This window comes from Mustela nigripes, chromosome 3 (assembly GCF_022355385.1).
Source record: "Mustela nigripes isolate SB6536 chromosome 3, MUSNIG.SB6536, whole genome shotgun sequence".
Taxonomy (NCBI): domain Eukaryota; kingdom Metazoa; phylum Chordata; class Mammalia; order Carnivora; family Mustelidae; genus Mustela; species Mustela nigripes.
The window spans coordinates 20,411,647-20,435,753 of NC_081559.1; the positions used below are offsets into that span (position 1 = coordinate 20,411,647).

The 24,107-nt window shown below is 38.0% G+C and overlaps 1 protein-coding gene across 12 annotated transcripts in view; it reads left to right on the top strand.

Moving 5' to 3' along the window:
- UNC80 (unc-80 homolog, NALCN channel complex subunit) overlaps window positions 1-24,107 on the top strand; it is a 230,625-nt gene that overhangs the window by 149,021 nt on the left and 57,497 nt on the right. For 11 of the 12 annotated variants that reach the window (XM_059393393.1, XM_059393382.1, XM_059393389.1 and 8 more), the window contains 9 exons: window positions 7,090-7,271; window positions 7,788-7,919; window positions 9,925-10,111; window positions 10,717-10,848; window positions 12,485-12,628; window positions 15,420-15,520; window positions 16,523-16,609; window positions 20,369-20,552; window positions 23,540-23,634. In XM_059393393.1, coding sequence (XP_059249376.1) covers window positions 7,090-7,271; window positions 7,788-7,919; window positions 9,925-10,111; window positions 10,717-10,848; window positions 12,485-12,628; window positions 15,420-15,520; window positions 16,523-16,609; window positions 20,369-20,552; window positions 23,540-23,634 — 1,244 coding nt within the window. The remainder of the gene's footprint in view (window positions 1-7,089; window positions 7,272-7,787; window positions 7,920-9,924; window positions 10,112-10,716; window positions 10,849-12,484; window positions 12,629-15,419; window positions 15,521-16,522; window positions 16,610-20,368; window positions 20,553-23,539; window positions 23,635-24,107) is intronic. The other variant, XM_059393383.1, reaches the window with a different exon arrangement.

A 24,107-nucleotide genomic window follows, 5' to 3' on the forward strand; every position in this document is an offset into this window, starting at 1 on the left:
AACTTATGCACATAATTATATTGCCAGGAAAATAAGAATGCTCACTGAATTTCTGAGTTCTGGAGGAATCAGCTAAGGAGAAAAAGTAAATGTTTCCATTTTCTTTATAGCGATATACTTTTTAAAACTACTGTAAGTCATAGATAGATTAAGAGAAAAGAGAACAAACATTCCCGTAAATCTGGAAAAATTAAACATTAAGGAACCAGCAATGTTTCAAAGAAAAAGGGCTAAAATAATTATAATCACCTTCATCAGTCCACTCAATCTCATATCATTAATTATTGTTCTATTTGGGTCATTTTTTCCATTAGTTCTGGAAATTCTTAACCAGTTCAATTTTATGATATTACCATGAATCTTTCTGAAGATGAAGCACTTTATAAAAGCATCCGAGTAAAACAGTAACTGTCTGTAAATGGAAAGACCTTTAAAAAAGTAGCCATGATTAAAGATCTGATGAAAGTTCATTTGATAAAGAAACATAGTTATGTCTGTGGTACACAATAATTTAGGATATTAATTGGATGGGAGTATTGACAACTTTCTAGAAACTTGGAACCATTTCCAAATACCTGTATTAATAATATATTTCCATATACCTATAACTTCAGAAGTTTATTGTCAATTCTCACTTGACAGTGCTTCCACATAATTTAACACATTAAATAAACCTAGTTTAACATCTCTCTTACAGGGTGAGAGACAAATTCTTTGAGGTTTTCTAGGGACCCTCTGGGAAAACTCAAGTTACTTTGAAATCAAAGAGATTTCATTTAGAATTCAATTTTAGGATGTTGCCAAAATGTCAAAAGGTTTGAACATTTGAGTAAATAAGATCTCAGATCACTATGAAATAATACTTAATTACCTATTTAACTAAAGCCATAATAGATTTTAAAGGCAAATATAGGGGCACCTGGGTGGCTCCGTGGATTAAGTGTCTGACTTGATTTTAGCTCAGGTCTTGATCTCAGTGTCCTGAGATGCAGCCCCATGTGGGGCTCTGCACTGGGTGGGGAGCCTATTTAAGATTCCCTCACTCCCTCTCCTCACCCAAGTTCCATTCTCTCTTAAAAAAAAAATGGGGTGGCTCAGTGGGTTAAGCCACTGCTCAGGTCATGATCTCAGGGTCCTGGAATCGAGCCCAATGCGAGCCCCGCATCGCATTGGGCTCTCTGCTCAGCAGGAAGCCTGCTTCCTCCTCTCTCTCTGCCTGCCTCTCTGCCTACTTGTGATCTCTCTCTCTCTGTCAAATAAAGAAACAAAATCTTAAAAAAAAAAAAATGGGTTTTCTTAAGTGATCAAAGACCCTGATAAAGACAACGTGAAGCACAGTAAATTATTTTGGTAAGACACAAAACATTTGCTTTCCAGGTAGATTACCCAAAAGGTTGAAAAATACTTTTTACAATCTTTTATGAAAAGCAGACCAATAGTCAAAATTTGTTTTTTCAGCTGAGACAAAACCAAATTCTAACTTTTTTACCAGTGAGTTTTTAATATTAAAACTCATTATTTAAAAACTTAAATACATCTGTCCTAACTTTAGTCAGCATAACCACATGTAAAATTTACTTTCCAAGATTCCTGTTCTACCAATTTTCTATAATTTTTTTCCACGCCCATTCAGATTTTGTTCTACTTTTTTTTTAAAATTCCTCAATCTGGAACAAATGGTCATTTTACTTTATTTACCTATTTTTCATCCTTATTATTTCTAAGTAGTTTTAATTACACATATTGATTAGGGTTCTTAACCCTGAGAATCCTTTATTCCTAGTGGTAACTAAGAAGAAAGCAATTGTGGACTAGTATAGTAGTAGCCTATTATAGTAGGATTGACAAATTCATTAATACATTTTACAATTTCTAGAAGTATAGTCTTCTTCATAGTAAATCTTACATCTACCTAATTCTTAACAATTATGTCTACACATGAAAATTTCTTAAGACATTGAGCAGCTAATCACTTTAAGTTATCTTTCTTGCTGATAAATTCTACAACAGCAAGAATGAGTTCCTTTGACTCTTAGTAAATCTATTAGAATAAGAGTATTATATTTAATGCTGATAACTTTAAAGATAGTATTGTTTTAATTAAATCAACAAACTTAAACTAGTTTTTCTTTTTTCTGTTGTTTTTTTTTTTAAGATTTTATTTATTTATTTGACAGACAGAGATCACAAATAGGCAGAGAGGCAGGCAGAGAGAGGGGGAAGCAGGCTCCCTGCTGAGCAGAGAGCCAGATTTGGGGCTTAATCCCACAAGACCTGAGCCAAAGGCAGATGCTTTAACCCACTGAGCCACGAGGTGCCTCTAAACTAGTTTTTCTTTATCAAAGATTATTCTAGATCACATTGGTGTAGGAAAGATGTTTGTGTTCAAAGCCAACAGCCAAGGAAGAATTCCTTGAGACGTCTTTGTTGCAAAAAGATGGTTTTATTAAAGCAAGGGACGGGAGCCAAGGGCAAAACAGCTGTGCTGGGGTCATGAGGAGTGGCCCATTATATACTTTCCTGATAAGAATTATCTCCCTAGGGGCGCCTGGGTGGCTCAGTGGGTTAAGCTGCTCAGGTCATGATCTCAGGGTCCTGGGATCAAGTCCCACATCAGGCTCTCTGCTCAGCAGGGGGCCTGCTTCCCTTCCTCTCTCTCTGTGATCTCTTCCCTTCTTCTCTCCTACTGTGATCTCTCTCTGTCAAATAAATAAATAAAATCTTTAAAAAAAAAAAAAAAAAAGAATTATCTCCCTAATAAGTCAATCAGAGAAAGACAATTATCATATGATCTCCCTTTTATGAAGAATTTGAGAAGCAATGTGGAAGGTTTGATGGGTAGGGAAGGAAAAAATGAAACAAGATGGGATTGGGAGGGAGACAAACACTGAGACTCACAAAACAAACAGGGTTGCTGGGGGGAGGGGGGTAAGGAGAGGGTGGTTGGGTTATGGATATTGGGGAGGGTATGTGCTATGGTGAGTGCTGTGAAGTGTGTAAACCTGGTGATTCACAGACCTGTATCCCTGGGGCTAATAATACATTATATGTTAATAAAAAATTTAATAATTAAAAAAAAATTACCTCCCTGAAGTTTGCATTTCAAGAGATGGTCCTAGGTTCCTGGGGGAAACCAAATACAACATTTACATCTCAAAGGCACAGAGAGGATATAAATTTCTTCAAGAAGGGCTTTTGTTTCCTAAATCCACATTTTTTACAATATCTGAAAGCCTTTTCAGATGAATAGGGATTTGGGGATTGGTAAAAAGGATAGTTGGGCTTTGAATTGTTTCTAAGTCTACATTTCTGTTTTTGTAGACTCGATTTGTTAGACAAGTACACTTGGTAATTCTTCAAAGAACCGGGATGTAATTTAAATGGCAAGATACTTACCCAGCCATCTAACTCCATTATCCTCAAATCGCTTCTTTATATCCTGGAGAAGATCTTCAACTAAGATGGAAATCAAAAGATTTCTAAATTCTAGACTTACAGTTGTTTCTTTGGAATGTTTTAGTAAATCCTTCCTCAATGGCTTTAGAATGTTTTACTTTCCCTCTGGGCACACAGTTTCATTTTGATTTAGGAGAGAAGCATTAAAACCAAAATTCCTATCAGGCTCTGAATATCAGTTTCCAATTTGGCCAACTTCTACCACAGAACTACTTAAAAAAAAAAAAACTTTTTGAATAAGTTGTCAGGTTTCATCTAGGACAAACAGCAAATATTTATGGCAGTATTGAGCAATCCCATGGACACACAAGGGGGCAAAGATGATGCAAAAGATTATTTCCCTCCCAACAACGAGTATAGTAAGTGCCTGGCTGAGACAGCTTTCTCTCTAGGGCACTTCATAAATGGATAGGCTTCTCTTAAAATGGTTAAAAGTTATCCACAGTGGCCACTGTCATTCAAGATAATCTTTGGTAAAGTAAACCTACTTGTTCAGCCTTAAAACAAAATTTATTCACCTGAGGCTTCATACTGGACCAGTCTGGTTTAGGTTAGACCTAATGTGACTCCAGACCAGCTAAATTTCTAAATCTGAATCAGTCCTCAGAAGTCACTTTGACTCAGTCTAATTCTGACCAATTTTCAGACCCCATATGGAAAAAGAAACGCCAGGGAGTGTGGGTTGCTTAGTTGGTTTTATTCCTGATTTCAGCTCAGGTCATGATCTCAGGACTCTGAGATCAAGGTCCATGTTGGGCTCCACACCCAGCTTAAGATTCCCTCTCTCTCTTCCTCTGCTTCCCCCCACCCCGCCTCCCACACTCCTACTCCTCTCTCTCTCTCTCTCTCTCAGAAAAAAAAGAAGTTAAAGTTTGCAATGTCAGGGGCTCCAAAGGTACGCATGCCTGGTTGTGAGCATCTCCTTCAGTTCCCTCTCCTAACACTAGAATGTTAAAAGATAAACTAGGGTATACTAAACTTCTGTAGAGCTTATTTGAGCAAAAATCAATTAAAATTGGACAGCCCCAAATGAGGAGACAATTTTTTAGCATTAGCTAAAAGATTCACCTCATTCTTTTTAATACCCACCAAATATTTCGTTGAATGGTCATAACAATTAACCTAGACTACTAATGGAAATTTAGGGATATTTCAGCTTTTTATACTACATTACAACAAACGTCTTTGTAAAATATTTTTGTTTGCATTAAAGTTTGGATTTTTCTTCTCTACCACATATTCTGAGAGAGCATCAGGGAAGGGCATTCTCTCAAATAAGAGATAGCCGTGGAAACTTCCATGGAAGATATGAACAGGTAGATTGGGCTTTAAAGAAAGCTAGAAGAAAGAGGATGGCATGTGCAAAGCCTCTTGGGGTGTGGAAATGCATAGGGCTTCTTTGGAAAGCCTGAGGAGGAATTGAGACTGGGATGGCTTTTGTAGAGGGGTCTCCAGTCCATGAGATTAGACAAGTGAGTGGGACTAGATTGTAACAGTCCTTGAATGACACTCATAGGAGTATGGACTTTCCACTGAACTGTAGAAAACCATTCATGGGTTCTAGAAAAAAAGAGTAGTGTTGTATATAGAGTATGTATTGAATATGGCAGCAACAAGTAAAGCAGTTTGGTTTCAGATGATTAGAAGATGAATCTTTGGTGTCATGACATTAAAGCTAATGAGAAAAGGGCAAAGGTCGAGATAACCTTGGGGGAAAATCTGCTCTTTGAGACAGCTGAAGCTGTGAGCATGGATGGGATTTCTGGGGGAAGAATCTGTGGAATAAAGAGCCAAAAGTTGGGTACTAAGTCACTGGCCTTCTCTATCTTCAGAGGACAGGAAGAGCAGTGCCCAGCAGCAAACCCTGGAAAATGACCAGAAAAGTAGGAGAACTCAACCTCAAACTGTGCAAGCAAAGGATAGCTCTTCAGGGAAATGGTCATGAAAATGTTAAAGACTGAAAGGAAACAAATGCTATAAAAAGTGCCAGTGGATCTGCTGATTAGTGAGCATCACCAGAAAACTGCTTCAGGACAGGGATTGAAGTCGATAGAACTCCAGCTTGCAATGATGTAAAGAGAGACCATGGCGAATAAAAATTGAGACAGAGTAGAGCACGTTTTAAAGAAAAGTAAAGAAAGGAAAAAGAGTAGAAATTTAAAAAACTAATAGGATAAAGAAAAGGATTATCAAGCACTAATTGTCACAAGAGCTAACATTTCTAATAGAACCATAGCACACACGTGGTCTTACTTGACCTTCGTAATAACCACTTTATATGTGAGCAAATGGCAACTCGGAGGGTTGAAGGGACTTATCTGAGTGTACACAGATCAGAAGCAGCAGGGCCAGGACACCAGACCCAGGCCTTCTGACTGCACACATAGATGTCCCTCCCATATGTCACATTGCCTCCAGAAAATAAGACAGGTGTTAGAAGCTTCTCGTACTCTTCACATCACAGAGCTCTTTCTCATGCATTATTGTCCTTATTCTAACAACAAATTTGGAGGCAAATATCACCATAATCACCATCACCATCATCATCACCATCATCTTCATCATCACCATCACTGACATTCTGGCCCTAAAGAAACAGAGGCTGAGAGACATGGAAAGGCTCTCCCAGGAGCACATAGCAGAGGGGTTTCAGAGGTGGCACTCAACACCAGCTGTCCTGACACAATTGTCTGAGTATGTTTTGATGATCCAGGAAGAAAACTACAAGAGAGATTTTAAATTGTATTTTTATGATGGACACTGACTCATGCATCTATGCTTCAGAGTGTATTTTTCTGCCCCATTATTCATTAACTTTGTAACTTACTGTTGTGCTTGGCCTTTCTCTTATTGATATTTGACTTTTCCCAAAATTTAAAAAACAGCATGGTATTATGATTCATGAAATCCCTTTTGGCTTCTTGGTCTCTTCTATTCTCTCAGAAGGGTGGAGGTTTCTAATATATGTACAACGTGAATTTTATTTTTAAGATAGCTGGGACAGTTTTTAATGGTCATTTTTATGCACTATCCCAGGATTACTATGACCCTGATTCTTGGCATTTTCTTTTCTTTTTTCTTTTTTTTTTAAAGATTTTATTTATTTATTTGACAGAGAGAGATCACAAATAGGCAGAGAGGCAGGCAGAGAGAGAGAGGAGGAAGCAGGCTCCCTGCTGAGCAGAGAGCCCGATGCGGGACTCGATCCCAGGACCCTGAGATCATGACCTGAGCTGAAGGCAGCGGCTTAACCCACTGAGCCACCCAGGCGCCCCGGTTCTTGGCATTTTCTAAAAAGGATATTTTGGTATATTATTTCCTTTTTTCATTTGCTTCCTCTCACATTCACTTTTCACTGTGAGCCAAAGTAAGACTGCTTGGAATGAGGTATTCTACGGAAATATCATGCTGTCACTGCCCTCGCCGGATATTGGAAGATGGTGGGTAGCACAAAGGATCATGTTTGGTTTTCAGTGGCTGCAATAAGATTTGCTTTTACCAGTGCTGGTGGCCTGGTTCCCTTAGCTCAGGAGTAATTTCCAGGAGGTAGGAACAGCTCCCCCCTTCTCCCCATCCCCCAGGATCAATCAAAATTAAAAGACGTGTAGCTGATGAATTGTTGGCTGTCTCTAGCTGCCATGTTCCTGCTGTGTGCGGTGAAAGTCCCTGAGGCTGTGTCTGACATGTTGATGTCCGAGTTCCACCACCCAGAGACAGTACAGAGGCTGAACGCCGTTCTCAAATTCCACACACTCTGGAGGTTTCGCTACCAGGTCTGGCCTCGGATGGAGGAAGGAGCACAGCAGATTTTCAAGGTGAGGGATACTTCCGCCATAGGAATTAGATTTGCAAACCCAACCCAAGGCTTGTTTAAATCCTTGAACCTCAAATCTACAGTGTATGGCCCAGGGGATGCTTCATTTTCTTTTTCTCTGTGATTATATAAGTAAAGCTAACTCATATATGAATGAATTCTTGTTTTAAAAAATACTGAAATATAAAAGAGTGGTAGAGTATGAAAATCAAGTTTCTACAAACCTCAAGATCCCACTACCATCCCAGAGGTATGCCTATAAAAGTTTGGGGTATAATCTTTGAGATACTTTTTTATATTTATACAGATAGATATTTTTTGGAGGATGGGGTAATTAACGCAAATAGGGATCATATATTTGAAACCATCCATTTTTTTAATGATGAAACTGAGACCAAAAGACGTTCACCCTGTGCTCTGTAACATCATGTACTCTACAAGATGATTTCATAATTATACTTCGACTCATTCTAGCTTATTTTCCATCTTACCTCATTCTTCTGATATCAACTAACAGATCCCGCCTCCCAGTATAAACTTCACCCTGCCCTCACCAGTGCTTGGAATGCCATCTGTCCCAATGTTTGACCCCCCTTGGGTCCCTCAATGCAGCGGGAGTGTCCAGGACCCCATTAATGAAGACCAGTCTGTGAGTAACAGGCACTTTCTTTCTCATCACTTCAGGCTCCACGGTGTCCATGTAAGAGAGAAGGACAATGAATGCATGAGAAAATTTGTTCCTTCTTGTCATCAGAATGTCATAGCACAGAGAATCAGCCATGAAAGATTTTTGTTCTTGTGAATAGAATAGAAGGAACTAATATGGAGTAGTGAGCATTTGCAGACCTCTAAGTCAACACAGTTTTGTTTTAGGATCTCAGTAGCAGCCACCTTTCACAACTGTTAAAAGCATTAGCCATTGATTTCTTGTCCAAGTGTAGCACTTTTGTCTCTAGTTATTATAAAGCAAAGATATTCACCTAACCTGTAATATCTAAGCTACCCAAAAGGTAATGAGATGGACCCTGGATGAATAAGAAAAAGCACTGAGTTGGCAGCTCTTATTTCCTTGTTTGGCCATTGGTCTGTTCTTCACTTTGTTGATCATTAGTATCATCATCACAATATCCCTCTGAGACTTCAGGTCTTTTGTACTCTAATATATCAGTGCTACATGTAATAGAATTCACCAACAGTTAAGTTAAGAGAACTGTCCATTCATAGACAAGAACCAAGAATAAGTGCTTTTTGAAAGAAAGGAGTGCAAAATGTGCATTTTTCACCTGCTGAATTTTATGAATTACAAGAGTAATGGAGAAAATATGGAAAATCAAAAAAGGAAAAGAAAATAGATATATTCTTCAGCACAAATCCATGACTATTTTCCTTTACAAATTCCCATAGAATTTAAGATAATTAGTATATAAATATTAAAGATTTTTGATACACCACCCAAAATAGCCCCAGGAAGATTTTACCATTTTACCCATATACAATAGAAAAGGAAAGTGTGTCATCTTGATTCAAATTAGCTAGTATTTTTTTTAATGCCACTTTGCGTGGCAAAACACAAAGTCATTGATTTTTTTATTCACAATTCTTTAAAAAGTCACTTGAATATATGAAGTTAGGTTGAACATTTTTGTACATTGCACATTTGCTAGGTATTGTAGTTTTCTTTGAAGAACTGTTTGAGCTCATTATCCATAAAAATGTTTATACAGAAATTCCAGCATCTGAATCACTGATGTAAGGATCTTGGATTTGTCTCCTGTACAGACAATGGAGTCATTTGAGCCAATGAATATTGGTTATTGGATAGAGAATATAATTTCTCTGCATACCAAGTTTGCAAGGAATTTGCAACCAAGACCCCAGATTGTATATCCAGTTTTCTTTCTCTCATTCCACAATTATTACTTTACCTTAATATAATAAATCAGCTTAGCCCCTGATCTGCAAATAAATTGCCATGTGGCCCACCTAATGCCCTTAATTGCTCTGGAATCTTTTATCAATGGAAACTTTTAGTCTTATGTAAAGATCCTGTCAACCTTAGTATTGCTATCAATTCTCATAATTTCTATTCACTTTGTTCCTATAAATATTGTTGAGTATTTGCAGTGTGTCACTCTATTTATCTACTATAATTAAGTATTTATGGTGTGGTAGATACCTGAGATACAAATATTAAATAAATCATGTAACTATTTGGTTTATGAGAGATATCCCATTCCTCCTTCTCTCTGTGGTTCTTTCCCTTTTATTAACCTTGTGAAATAAATGTCCTTCATTTAAAACCATTTCAACAAGTTGTGGAAAGGACTAGAGTATTAAAATTTTTTATTTGATTTGAATGTTTAGAGAGGATCATTGATATCACCCCAAATTCTAAAGGTGAAATCCCAAAACTTAAAGATATTCTTGAAGAATTAGTCTGATTGAATGAAAATGAATAACTTAGTTACACACAACCTGGAAACCTGACAGAAAAACAAACAAACAAAAAAACAAATGGCCATGAAACTAGATCATGGGTGCCCTTCCATTTTCTGCAAAGTGCCACATTTGTGTAATTCTATGGGAACACTCTTTATGGCTGTGACCTTGCAGAACAGTTTCTATAAAATAAATTGGTCTTCATGTCTCCATAGAAATCCTTTTCAGCCCGGGCTGTGTCCCGCTCCCATCAGAGAGCAGAACACATCTTAAAGAACTTGCAACAGGAGGAAGAGAAGAAACGTCTTGGTAGAGAAGCCAGCCTCATCACCGCCATCCCTATCACTCAGGAGGCTTGTTACGAGCCCACCTGCACGCCCAACTCAGAGCCAGAAGAAGAAGGTGCCCCCTACACACGGGACATCCTGGGGGGCTAAGGCGCAGGAAATGGAAAGGACTGGCTTTGAAATGAACATTAATGATTTAATGTGATGTGAGGTGATATGCACCCCTCTGTGTGTGTGTCTCAACTCCTGACACTAGCAAAAGAAAGAGGAAAGCTGTTATGTTCTTCATTTCTGGAGTTGGCCTGTCTAGAGGAGCGATGTAGTCACATTGAATGATCCAATATGATAATGGACCAATAGTGATTATGATTCAGAGAACAACTAAATTCAGAGTGTGTATTAAAGTAATTGCAGTCAATCTTTCGTCATTAAAAATGGGGTTAGTCCATTAACTATCAACCTTCACAAATGCAACCAATTTGTTGGTTGGCATCAGAAATAATTTATGAACCATTCTAATTCAGTGATTCTCTGCTCTGTTTTTGTGGAATTTTCTATCTGTGTTTCTGAAAGATTTTTTTCTATTTGTTAAGTACACTCTAAATTACTTGAGTCTTATGCTCAGAGAGCAGTATACACTTGTGATGTGATACAACTATAGCTGTGTGATGACAACTTTGTTACAAAACCAAAGGTCACATTCCCCATTTTCTTTGCCAGTAGAAGAAGTCACCAATCTGGCATCCCGTCGACTGTCTGTGAGTCCATCCTGTACCTCCAGCACTTCCCACAGGAATTACTCCTTCCGCCGAGGGTCAGTCTGGTCTGTGCGCTCAGCTGTTAGTGCTGAAGGTGTGTCCTCTTAGAAATATGTTATTTATTCCTCATGACTCGTGTGTGTTTTGAAACATTTGCCAGTTAGTATTCTTACTACACTTCACTGTCTTCATTAAATAACTTGTCTCAGGACTTGAAGTTCAAAAAATAAGTATTAGATTGAGTGGTAGTCTAAAAAATATTTTTTATCTAGCAATTGTCCTTTATAATTGGTTCTATTTTAGTTACATTGCCAACAATCATACTGCTGTGGGTTTTCAACCCTGGCTATGCATTACAATCAAGTGAGGAGCTTTAAAAATATACTCAGGCCACAACCAAGACTAAATCAAGATTCCGAAGAATGGGACACACACATCAGTATTTTTACAATCTACTTGGGATGGAGTAGGATGCTTTAGGATGTTGTTCTGGAATAATTTAACGATCAAAGGAAGACCAGAGTTCATGCTACTCCTATAATGAAAGCTGATTCTGGAGGGGGGAGGATATGATACACTTCAGTTCCACAAATTTAAAAAATATGTTTTCTCTAATCGTGAATAACTGTCTGGGACTTATTGCTTATGATTACACAACTTCATCACTGACTTATAAAGTTATTAAAAAGTTCTACAGAAACCCTTGACTGTATAACCCTTAGGAACTTCAAATGACCAGTGCTAATTAATCACAACTTACAGGGATTGGGCCAAAGGCTCAATTATATTTTTCATAACAGATATAATTTTATTGAGGCATGATTCATGTACCATAAAACTTACCTTTTGAAAATATTCAATGCATTGATTATTAGACAATATTATGCAACGATTATGCAATGGTTACACTTCTAACCATAAATAGTTTAGAATATTTTCATCATCCCAAAAGGAGACCTTATACACATTAACAGTCATTCCTAATCCACCCTTTCTCCAACTGGTGGCAAGAAATTATCTTCTATTTCTATGGATTTGTTGCTCTGAACATTTCATATAAATAGAGTCATACAATATGTGGCCTTATGTGATTGGATATTTCCAGTCAGAATATTTTCAAGGTTCCTCCGTGTGGTCACATATATCCGTTCTCCATTACCAGATAATGTTCCCATTATATGGTTATACCACATTGTTTATTAAGTCACCAGTTAATAGGCATTTGGGTTGTTACCACTTTTTGGCTATTTTAAATTACACTACTATAACAGTTATGTACAAGTTTTGTGGGGTAAACTGCCAAGCTATTTTCAAAAGTAACTGTGTCACTTTACATTCCTACCAAAAAGTATGATGGTTCAACACACTTGAATAGTCAAAATAATCTTGAAAATGAAGAACAAAGCGAGAAGAGCCACATTTCCTAATTTCAAAACTTACTGCAGAGTGGCAGCAGTTAATATTGTGTGGTCTCGACATAAGGTTGGACAGTAAATCAATGGTATAGAATTGAACAACAAGAACTAAACCATCACATTCATTTTGGTTTCATGTTTGAAAAGGGTACCATGAAAATCAAGTAAGGAAAGAGTTGTCTTTTCAACAAATGGTGCTGAGACACCTAGATACCTATAACGAAAAGAAGGTTAAATAGGAAAGTTCGAACTGAGAAATGTTGCATTAGAATTACAATACTGAGAAACGCATCCCAATGATCTCTCTCTCTTCAGATGAGGAACACACCACTGAACACACACCAAACCACCATGTGCCTCAGCCTCCTCAAGCGGTGTTCCCAGCATGCATCTGTGCAGCAGTGCTCCCCATCGTTCATCTAATGGAGGATGGTGAAGTGCGGGAAGATGGAGTAGCAGGTATCCGTTTTGATTAGTGATACCGCCAATAACTCTAATAAAATATTTAAGCTGTTATCAGTTGGAGGATAGTGGGGTGCTCTTGAAGACAGTAACTACTGGTCACATGTTGAATTGTTTTGTGTACATATTACATTTACAGATGTGTAGCACACTCTACTAACATTATCAATGTCTTCATCTCCATGTCCCACTACATTTATGACCAAAAAATTGTATTTAAAATAAATACTTGGAATCCGGAAGTCTTGTTGAGGACCAGAGAACCAAATAACATTTATTTGGCCACATGAAAATCAAGTAGTAATTCTAGCCACCTTAGAAAATCTTAGTTATTAGCTCACTACCACCAATACCATCTGTCCTGCTTGATTACCTTTCCAGACATACTACCTTAAGAGAATAGTTGCAAAATGAAAAGATAAATGAGGGGTAAAGTTGAGTGATCTTAGGGATAGACAACAGGCCAGTATTTTTAATGTTGTTATTTTAAAAGCCTTAGAGCTCAATAATGATGTTTTTTAAACCCCAATAGAAAAATGGGTGAATATAAATACACAGACCAATGGTCAGTACATCTATAAATAACATTGTTGTTTAAGACAACAATGAAATTTTACATTTCATCTAAAAAAGTGAAAATATTTTTTCTTTTTTTTTTTTATTTGAATAGAGTCTACATACAGTGTTACATTAGCTTCACGTGTACGACAGAGTGAATCGGCTTCTCTGTATGTTATGCCCTGCTCACTACAAGTGTAGCTACCATTTAAAGGTTATCCTAGATGAAAATATCTGTAGTTGGTAAAGACTGAGGGAAACAAGAATTCTCACACCTTGCTGATGGGAGTGCGGAACTCAGTACAAGCATTCTGGAACAGTGTCACAGTATGTGTCAAAAACCTTAAAAGTGTGAAAGCCCTTTGATATAGATTTTGACTTCTAGCCATTTCCTAGGGCAATGATTAGAACCATATAAGGGTCTAAATAGGATGCCTCACATTGTACATTATGTAAAAAGAAACAAATTTTAGAGAAGAGCTTAAATGTCCAATGAGCAATTAATCATGCTACCTCCATATGACAGCATTCTGTGTATATTAAAATCACATTCTAGAAGAATATTAATATTAACATTTTTAATATTGCTAAGTAAAAAACTGAGTACCAAAGAGTATTTTCTGCATATTATTTTTTAAAATGTGTACCTATATATTTTGCATATATGAAGGGGCATACTGCAAAATGTTTATAGTTGTTTCTGTCATTGGTAGACTTACCAGTCCTACTTTTCCGTCTTTCTGTATTTTTCATGTTTTCACTATTAAATTGCCCTACTTCAGCAATTAGAACAAGAATAGTGTGCAAAGATAGTTTTGTAATCGATTTCAACCTAAGAAAAACCCACACCTATTTTAATTATTTATAGACACATGGAAGTTAAAACATATTTACATATCTCTTATTAATATTATTCATTTATATAGTTCATATTTTTAATTGGATGGTTGGTTTGGGAAGCAAAATATTGGTATCCTTTATTTAAAATATAGGCTGAATGACAAATTTATGCAAAATCCTACATTTCTAGTTTAAAACACTAATTAAATCATTTAGACTGAAGATTCTCCAGCTTCTCTTCCACTCACTTCTACATACCTGTTTCCCTAGCTTGGGCATTTCCAGGCAGTCTTGACCTGATCATTCTCCCCAAAGAAGAAGATACTTTCTTCACATTAGGAAAAATTATTTAATCCTAAGACATCCTCATTAGAAGTGGGAGCCTAATTAGGACTGGCTTAACTACTTTATCTCACTGAGGCAGATACTATTTAAAGCCTCCAGGTAAACAATTAAAGATCATTTCTAATTCATATGCATTCTTAACCAAAACATATTTCCTAAAAACCAAATAATTACTTTAGAAATTTCTCTATATAACCAACATTGAAATATGACCAATTTGATAAATACTCACCATTTCTAGTATTAGGGTAATTTCCAAAACAAAGATTCACTAAAGCATTCTTTTTAAAAATTGAAATATTGACATATTGCATTGTATTAGTTTTAGGCATACACTATAATCATTTGATATATGTGTATGTTATGAAGTGTTACCATAATAAGTCTAGTTTACCCATGACCACCTATAGCAACAATTTTTTCTGTAGAACTTTTAAAATCTCCCCTCTTAGCAACCTTCAAATATGTAAGGCAATGTTGTTAACCATAGTCCCTAGGCTGTACGTTATAGCCTTAGGATTTATTTATTTATCTTATAATTGGAAGTTTTTAGCTTTGGACCACTCTCATTCATTTACCACACCCCACTTCTGGCAACCACCAGTCTGGTCTCCGTATCCATGGGTTTGGGTTATTTTAGATTCCACATGTAAGTGAGATCATACAGTATTTGTATTTTTCTGTCTGATTTATTTCCTTTTACGTAATGTCCTCAGAATCCATCTTCATTATCACAAATGACAAGATTTCCTTCTTTTAAGGGTGAATGATACACCATTGTACCTCACAAGTGTGTTCTTTACAAGAGCCATTCTAAAATCTCAAGACCATCCTATACTTTTCATTACCTTTTCTTTATAGGTGAAAATGTTCAGAAATAAGCAAAAAAGAAAACAAATATCTACCTTTCAACAAAAAAGAGTTCACAGAATCTTGTTAAGGCAAAAAAAGAGAGACTAATTAAAACTTAGTAAATTGTTTGAATAGTGTATTAACACTTTATCTCTATTTAAGACAAATGTTCAATGTCCTCTCTCTTCTGAAGTGAGTGCTGTGGCTCAGCAAGTCTTATGGAATTGTCTAATTGAAGATCCATCAACAGTTCTTCGACATTTTCTGGAAAAACTGACCATCAGCAATAGACAAGTAATTTCCTCTTTCTTTAGAGTATAGCCATGTAGCTATGTGTGTGAACACCGTTAAAAGCAAACAGTGGGCTTCACAGCACTATGCATAGAACATCAATTCTGACCCAGAACAAATACATGCTTTAGGTAATGATAATGATAAACAGTCCTATACCGCTGCTTTCCTTCAAATTGGTCCATTGACTGATGTCTCCATATGTGTTTGGTACAAGAGCAGTGATGGCCCCAAGATACAGAAAGACTTTCAGTCTTTTAGTCAAAGATTCAGTTCAGCATAGTGTTTCTTAGTAATGGGTACATTTCCTGAATTTGATTGCTTGGTAGTCTGTGATGTAGGTAGGATTATTAGAATAGTTGAAACTGTCCACTAATCACAAAGATCTAATTTAGTAGACCACTTATAAGAAGATTATGCCAAATAAAAGTAGATTTCTGAGCAATAGCAAAAAAAACACTGATGATTAAATAGTATTTGTTCATTTTTGTGTTATGGTTCTATTTTGTTGGAAGATTAAGTTTAGTTTCTGAAAGGTAAGGTTAATTATTCACATCTCTATTTATCTTCTCTCAACCTAGCTCTTTACCTCTTTGACTCAAAACCTAGGAAGCAGACCTGTGAAGTTCATTAAACCACATTTGTTTAATGGCTTCTCAAGATAGGTCTGTCTTACATTTACATCACACCTGGAAATTAGAGCAAATAGAGTTGAGTAAATGTATTGCTCTCCTGTGATTTGTCTATGACCAATAGACAGAGTCTAAATTTTTATCTAAAAAAACCTAACTACTGTTCAGTGATTCCATAGATTAGCCCCTAAGAAAAGGTATTATAGTTGGTTTAAATGCTGTTTAATAAGTATTGCATATACTACATTAAAATGCTGAACATAATGGAAACCAACAAAAGGGAAAAGTTAGAGCCTCCCCCATTTTTTAAGAAATTAATTTTATTTCCTCTAGTATGGGCACTGAGTGAGATGAAATTCTCTTCTTCTTTCAGGATGAGTTAATGTACATGCTGCGCAAACTTCTCTTAAATATTGGAGATTTTCCTGCTCAGACGTCTCACATCCTCTTCAACTACTTGGTGAGTTTTCACCTCCAGTAAGTGTTCATTCCCAATTAGGAAGCAGCAACACGAGGGAAAAGGCCATAGGGAATTTTTGCCAATAAATTCCCATTAATGATGTGATTGAGGGTAGATCATGGTCAGCTAAATTCACCATTGTTCGTATGGGGAAGTCCCTCCTGACACACTACTTGGCATGTGGTGGGCACTCAGCAAATATCAGTGTCATCTTTATCTTCCTTTGGCATTATACAACTTGCTTATGCTGGTTCTTAATTTTGGTTTTCTGTTGAGAAACCTTGTATGTCATTCTAGTCATTTTTCCTTTTTCCTATATCACTTTTAAAATATACACACACAGAGGCAAATGTTGCCCTAGATGGAAAGTATTTGTGAGTGTATTTTTCCATAGCAGCTATCTTTGCTTGAAACCATCCTGACAGCTCCTTCCTGAACCCTCCAGAATATTCCAGTTTCTATAGGATCTCTGCCTTACACCCTAAATGAATATTCAAGTTGGGGGCTATTAGCTTGATGCCTCTTCTTTGAAACTGCACCTTAATCCAGACAGATGGCTACGTAAATGTTTGTATTGGGAGAAATTCTGTCTCCCTTACGATTGTCAGTCTCCTGGCAGGTAGGGAAAGAGAAGAGGTATCCACATGCATCTGTAACAGAATGAAAGACTTAACCCTACACCTCTTACATGCAGAGCAAATGTGCAATGCCTTTCTCTCATCTATGGCTGATTTGGCTTTCTTCCTGAGTGTCCACCAGCTGGTTGACAAGGGAAAGAATATAAATAAGTGTCCAATCCAGTCCTAAGTTCAGATTGATAAAAACATATAAATAGTAACTTTGGATAGTGTTCAGTCTCTCTTGGCTAAAAATATTTAGTCTCTAGGAATTCTCCTCCCTTCCAGCTTCTTTCATCTCTAAACATTCTGTGGGGTTGGAGAGAGAAAAGATCTTTGTTGTTGGGAGGTGGAGGGAGGGCAGCAAAACATCCTCCAGACAGAGAACTTTGAGATGGAAAAACAAAGCCAGCCACTCTATACCATTCATACAGAACTGTATTCAGACAGGGAAGGGGGGAAGACACCAATCCAAGGGCTAGACAGCTATTTTCTGCAAAGTCCAGGCCTTAATCCACAGCTTTTATAGAGCAAGGGCATGGCGATGATGAATAAGGGTAGCCTTCCCGCATTCTGGTCAGGGCCTACCTTCACCTCCAAGGGACTTGGGACACATAGCAACAAGGGAAGTCACTGCAGGGACATGAATGAGATGGAGGGCCAACATTAGAGTCAGTATTGTCAGCACTCCTACATTTGTTTAGCATTCTGTCTCCTGTTCAATGTTTGCTCTGGCTCTTCCCTTTGTGAGATAATGTTCTCTATCTGATGCCTGGCTGGTGGAAGCCAGAGCCCACAGCTGCGATGACCTCAGTCTATGGGCCGCCAGTGGCACTTGCTGAGAGACCACCTCACCTTAGCTCCTGCTGGTGCTAAACACCCCTCTAGATTCTGGTTGCATGTTCCCTATGGCTCCAGCTTAGGGAGATCCCTGGCTAGAACATTAGGCTCAGTGACACCAGTCTGTGGTGATTCTATCCAGAAAGTTCTCTGGTCAAACTTTCTGGTATTTCTTGGTCCTATGTACACAACACAAAAACCAAAGGTAGGTTATCAAAGCCATATGTCAGGGCCTTCCTCAGGTTAAATATGTGCCCTACCATGTTTGTGTAGCATTCCAGTTGGTATCAAAAGGCTCTGAGGTAAACTTCTGTCAGTGACCCTAACAGAGACTGGAGGCAAAAGTCCCTTCAGTGTGTCTGCCCATTCCCTCGGGTCCCTGGGTAGGGGAGATGCTCATCTGGACCACTGCTCTACATTGTCCTTCAGCCTTGGGAAAAGAAGATGGACATTTCATTTCCTGTCTTCCATACTCTTCCCTGTCAACTCTAAATAAGCCTTAATGGCAGACATAGATCCTCCCATCTAGGTAATTGACAAGCTAATAGAGAAAAGATCTGGCAATGCTTTGGCTTTGTTGTATAACCTTGTTTTACATGAATATAAATTCCTATTTTTCATTTCTCTCTAAACCCTAATCTTTCCCCAAATCCCAAGTATATGGATGCTTTGAATGGACTAGAGGAGGGGCCTTATAGTCAGAATGGTAAAACAGTGAAGGACAAATTCCTTTTTCAACCATTACCCTTATCATGTATCTCTCTTTTCTAATGACTTAAGGATATGTATAGTGGGCATGTTGGGACCAGTGACCCATCTCTTCTAATTTTGTTGGGGACTATTTATTTAACTGTGACCCAGTGACCTTTACCCAGGGGTTTGAGCCCACCTCAGGGTATATGAAAACTTTTAAAGGGATTTGGTGCTTAGATAGTTTTAAGGAAATAAATCTCCAAATCCTCAACTTAAAAATATACACTAACAATTTGTGAGCATGCCTGCCATCTCAAACTTCATTCCTCTACTGTTCACAAGAAAGGCCCACCCTGACCAGCCCAGATATCACCAGATGCATTGAAGATGTGAAATACAGAGAAGGAATCTGATGTACTGCATGAGTTTTAAGGAAGCCTCATTTATGATGGATCAAGGCAAGTAGGCAGAGAGGCAGGCAGAGAGAGAGAGGGGGAAGCATGTTCCCCACCAAGCAGAGAGCCCAAAACAGGGCTCGATCCCAGGATCCTGAGATCATGACTGGGCTGAAGGCCAAGGCTTAACCCACTGAGCCACCTAGGCACCTAGATCAAGGCACTTTAAACCCACAGGATGGTCAGTAGCTCCTTCTGAACACGGATCCTATCCCCGTCCTTTAATAATATCACCTTTTTGCACCCACGCCAAAAAAATAAACACAAAAAAACACACAGAACACACACACACACACACACACACACACACACACACACAAACCCTATAGGACTTACCACCTTTTCCAATCTTTGATAGATTTCTTCTAGAGGTGAGGTTTGGCCCTCATTAGGGTGGTTAGCCTTCAGAACCACCAAAGCAGGTTAGGTTAGTAACACCATAGGTTGATCCTTTCCACATAACTGGAAAGATTTCTAGGATTAAATTTTTCAAGATATAATCGATAAAGCCATGAGGGGGGAAACTTTGATGTTATTTCTTTATGATTTTGTTGTGCACTGTTGAATAAAGTACTTAAAACTAATTTCATCAAAATTTGTTAAAATACATATTTCGATTAGTCAGTCCACCTTTTACTTCAATGTGGAGAATGTTTAATATAGTCTATTAACAAAAAAAAATTACCTTATGATGAGACATTTTAATATGTACAAAAGGACACAGAGATTTTCAAGATTTTAGGAAACACAAAGAAAAATCTGTTAAGTTCACCAATTCAGCCAAGCACAGTGTTCACTGGTTCACTGGTTAGACATAATCCAATCTGCAAATACTGTTTCAGCAAATGTCACATAGAGCTCAATTTGGAGTGGCCTCAGTACCTGAACTACCAAGTGACTTGAAGCCTGGAAAAACAATCTTCTGCTTTTGTCTTAAATCAGCATTCCCATGATACACAAAAACGTATGTCAACCTGTTCTGGTTGGCTTTCCAGTTCTGTTCTCTCTTGCTCACGGCCACTGAAAGTATTAGAGGAACCATTGAACAGAGAATATGAAGGAACAAAAGAATATTTGATTAATAAAAAAAGAGCCAATGAGAATATTTTTGCTCAGGGATATCATGGTTTTGTGACCTCTTCCTGTTCTTCTAGGTGGGATTAATCATGTACTTCGTGCGAACCCCCTGTGAGTGGGGGATGGATGCCATTTCAGCCACCCTGACTTTCCTGTGGGAGGTGGTGGGTTATGTAGAGGGCCTCTTCTTCAAGGATCTCAAGCAGACCATGAAGAAGGAACAGTGCGAGGTAAAGCTGCTGGTGACCGCTTCCATGCCAGGTAACCCATTACTGCTATTGGGTGACATAATTTTTCTCTTTGTTTAAGCATATAAATAAACCTTTTAAAGACCAGCTGCCTCTTTCATTCTGAGAAGACTGTCAAGAGTCCTGACCCTGGTGTTGAGGGCTTCAAAGAATTTTTGTTTAATACAATCTGAAGAAGTACAATAGACCCTTTGAAAGTCAGCAGTTGCCAGATGAAAGGGGAGACATCAGAACTGAGCCACGTGTATCCGTCCTTGAAGAGCAGCCAGGGTTGAAGATGTATTTGAGTCTATCACACAGGGCCAGCTGAACAGGGAGTCTTTCTGAATGAATGTTTGGCACCGCAAGGGGAACAATACTGTTTGCATGGCATGGACCCCAGATCTTTGTAAACTCCAAAGAGACGGCTTTATGAAGAATTGGAAAAGGGACAAGCAGGAAGAAAGAAAGGAGAGCAACAAAAGAACATGAAGTGTGATGTAAACTTGAGCTAAGGGTCTTTTTCACTCCTGATAGTTTGCTTTTCCTTAAGATAGAAACTCTTCCAAGGCTTTATCCTGGTGCAGTGACTAAGAAAATATGAGATGATTCGTGTATTAAAATAAAGAGAAAGACACAATTTTATAAAGATGAGAATACAAGTTATGGCAGTGTAGAGGTCTGCATTAAAATCACATGACTGTCATTTATTAATATAGTTAGTATTAGCTTAAAAAAAAGTACACCATTTTTCAAGATTTCTTTACTCATGGATAAAACAAGGATGTGAGTCATATGGCACAATCATGAGTAATCAATGCGTTTAGGTAGATAAAATACTTGCTATCATACCTGACTCATAGCAAGCATTCCATAAATGGAAGTTGTGTATTTATATGTTCAATAGGTTTTCCAACAAGGTGATCATTTTTTATTACAGCAAAGAAGCTCATGTTGTCATTCACAGACTTAAAAACAGCTCATTAAAAGTCAAGGTATATCATGACATTCACAAAGACTTATAATGAATGAATGAAGTAGAATAAGTACTAACTCCCTAGCCAAGTAAAATACAGAAAATGTAAATTTAAACTGCATTCCAGGTGCTTGTCATTGTTTTGCTAATATCTCTGTTTATATTTTCTCAACCATTACTGCATGATCATCTCATTTAAAATACAGGGATATAGTACTTATTGCCATGTTTAGGGTTTGAATTCTGACTCTTGTGCTAAACAAATGTGTCTTTCAAAGGGCTGATATCCAACCTATAAAGAACTCCTCAAACTCAACACCCAAAAAAAGATAATCACATCCAAAAATGGGTAGAACACATGAACAGACACTTCTCCAAAGAAGACATAAAAATGGCTAACAGACACATGAAAAAATGTTCATCGTCATTAGCCATTGGGGAAATTCAAATCAAAACCACATTGAGATACCACCTTACACCAGTTAGAATGGCCAAAATCAACAAGACAGTAAACAATGTGTGTTGGAAAGGATGTGGAGAAAGGGGAACCCTCTTACACTGTTGGTGGGAAGGCAAGTTGGTGCAGTCACTTTGGAAAACAGTGTGAGATTCCTTTAAAAATTAAAAATAGAGCTACCCTATGACCCAGCAATTGCACTACTGGGTGTTTACCCTTAAGATACAGATGCAGTGAAAAGAAGGGCCATCTGTTCCCCAATGTTCATAGCAGCAATGGTCACAAGGACGAATGGATAAAGATATAGTTCATATATACATTGGAATATTACATCTCCATCAGAAAGGATGAATACCCAACTTTTGTATCAACATGGACGGAACTGGAGGAGCTTATGCTGAGTGAAATAAGTCAAGCAGAGAGAATCAATTAACATATGGTTTCACTTACTTGTGGAGCATAAGGAATAACATGGAGGACATTAGAAGAAGGAAAGGAAAATTGAATTGGGGGAAATCAGAGGGAGAGATGAACCATGAGAGACTGTGGACTCTGAGAAACAATCCGAGGGTTTTGGAAGGGAGAGGGGTGGGGGGGGGGGATGGGTGAGCTTGATGGTGGGTATTATGGAGGACACATATTGCATGGAGCACTGGGTGTGGTGCATAAACAATGAATTTTGGAACACTGAAAAAAGGCAAATTAAATCAAAAAAATAAAATCTACGGGACCCCTGGGTGGCTCAGTTGGTTAGGCAACTGCCTTCAGCTCAGGTCATGATCCCAGCGTCCTGGGATCGAGTCCCACATCGGGCTCCTTGCTCGGCAGGGAGCCTGCTTCTCCCTCTGCCTCTGCCTACCACTCTGTCTGCCTGTGCTCACTCGCTCTCTCTCTCTCTCTAACAAATAAATAAATAAATAAAATCTTAAAAAAAATAAATAAATAAATAAATAAATAAATAAATAAATAAATATGGTTTTGACTAAATTACTTATAAGCTCTTACCTGTAAGAACTTACAAGTCCGTTTCCTTTGTTTTCTCATTTGTAGAATAAGCACAATAAAACCCATATCATAGAGTTGTTGTGAGATTTAAGTATTATGCACATAAAATACATATAAAAGTATTGGGAACTCCATAAATGGTGGCTTTTGTTACTTAATTGGTAAATACTTTTAAAACATCTATTTTAGGGGTGCCTGGGTGGCTCAGTGGGTTGAGCCACTGCCTTCGGCTCAGGTCATGATCCCAGGGTCCTGGGATCGAGTCCCGCATCGGGCTCTCTGCTCAGCAGGGAGCCTGCTTCCTCCTCTCTCTCTCTCTGCCTGCCTCTCAGCCTACTTGTGATCTCTCTCTGTCAAATAAATAAATAAATTCTTTAAAAAAATAAAAATAAAAAATAAAACATCTATTTTAACTAGAAAAGAGTGATATTATTCCAATACATAATTTATTTACCTTAAGCAGTCACTAAGAGTAACAATAACAAAAAATATCAGCCCACTGAGAATATTTTAATATTTTGTGCCTTACAGATAAATTTGACTAGAGTGGAGTTCAGCTTATGATTGTGTTTGCCTTCTGTAGGTACCAAAACCTTGGTCGTTCACGGACAGAATGAGTGTGATATCCCAACTCAGTTACCAGTCCATGAAGACACTCAGTTCGAAGCCCTGCTCAAGGTAGGAATAGCTTTTGACAGAAATGATTTTTTAACGCACAATGTCTGTGGCCACTTCACTGGTCGTCCATTTAGAATGATATTTTCCTATCTTCAAATGAATATGTGCATTGACTTACCCCTTGTAGAATCTGCTCCACTACCGTGTACTTCCCCGGTTTACTTCCGTGACCTTCCCCACACCTGCCAACATTGTAGCTCTGCGTTCAGGTAGACAAATACATCCAGCTCCTCCTGCAACTGAAGCAGAACTTGACACTCTCATGTGTACTATCTCCCCTGGGAATGCTGTCGATTCCTGCTTCAGAGCTCCCTGGCATCACTTGGGGGTGGTTCTGCAGGGGCCCTCAGGTTGCACACGGAAGGAGCTAGGACAGGATCTGGGAGCTGCTGATCCTGCCAGGGACCCTTTCTCTGGCACTTAGTTGCACAGTATACTGTCTAACTTCCACATACAAAAAATGAGCGAAGAAG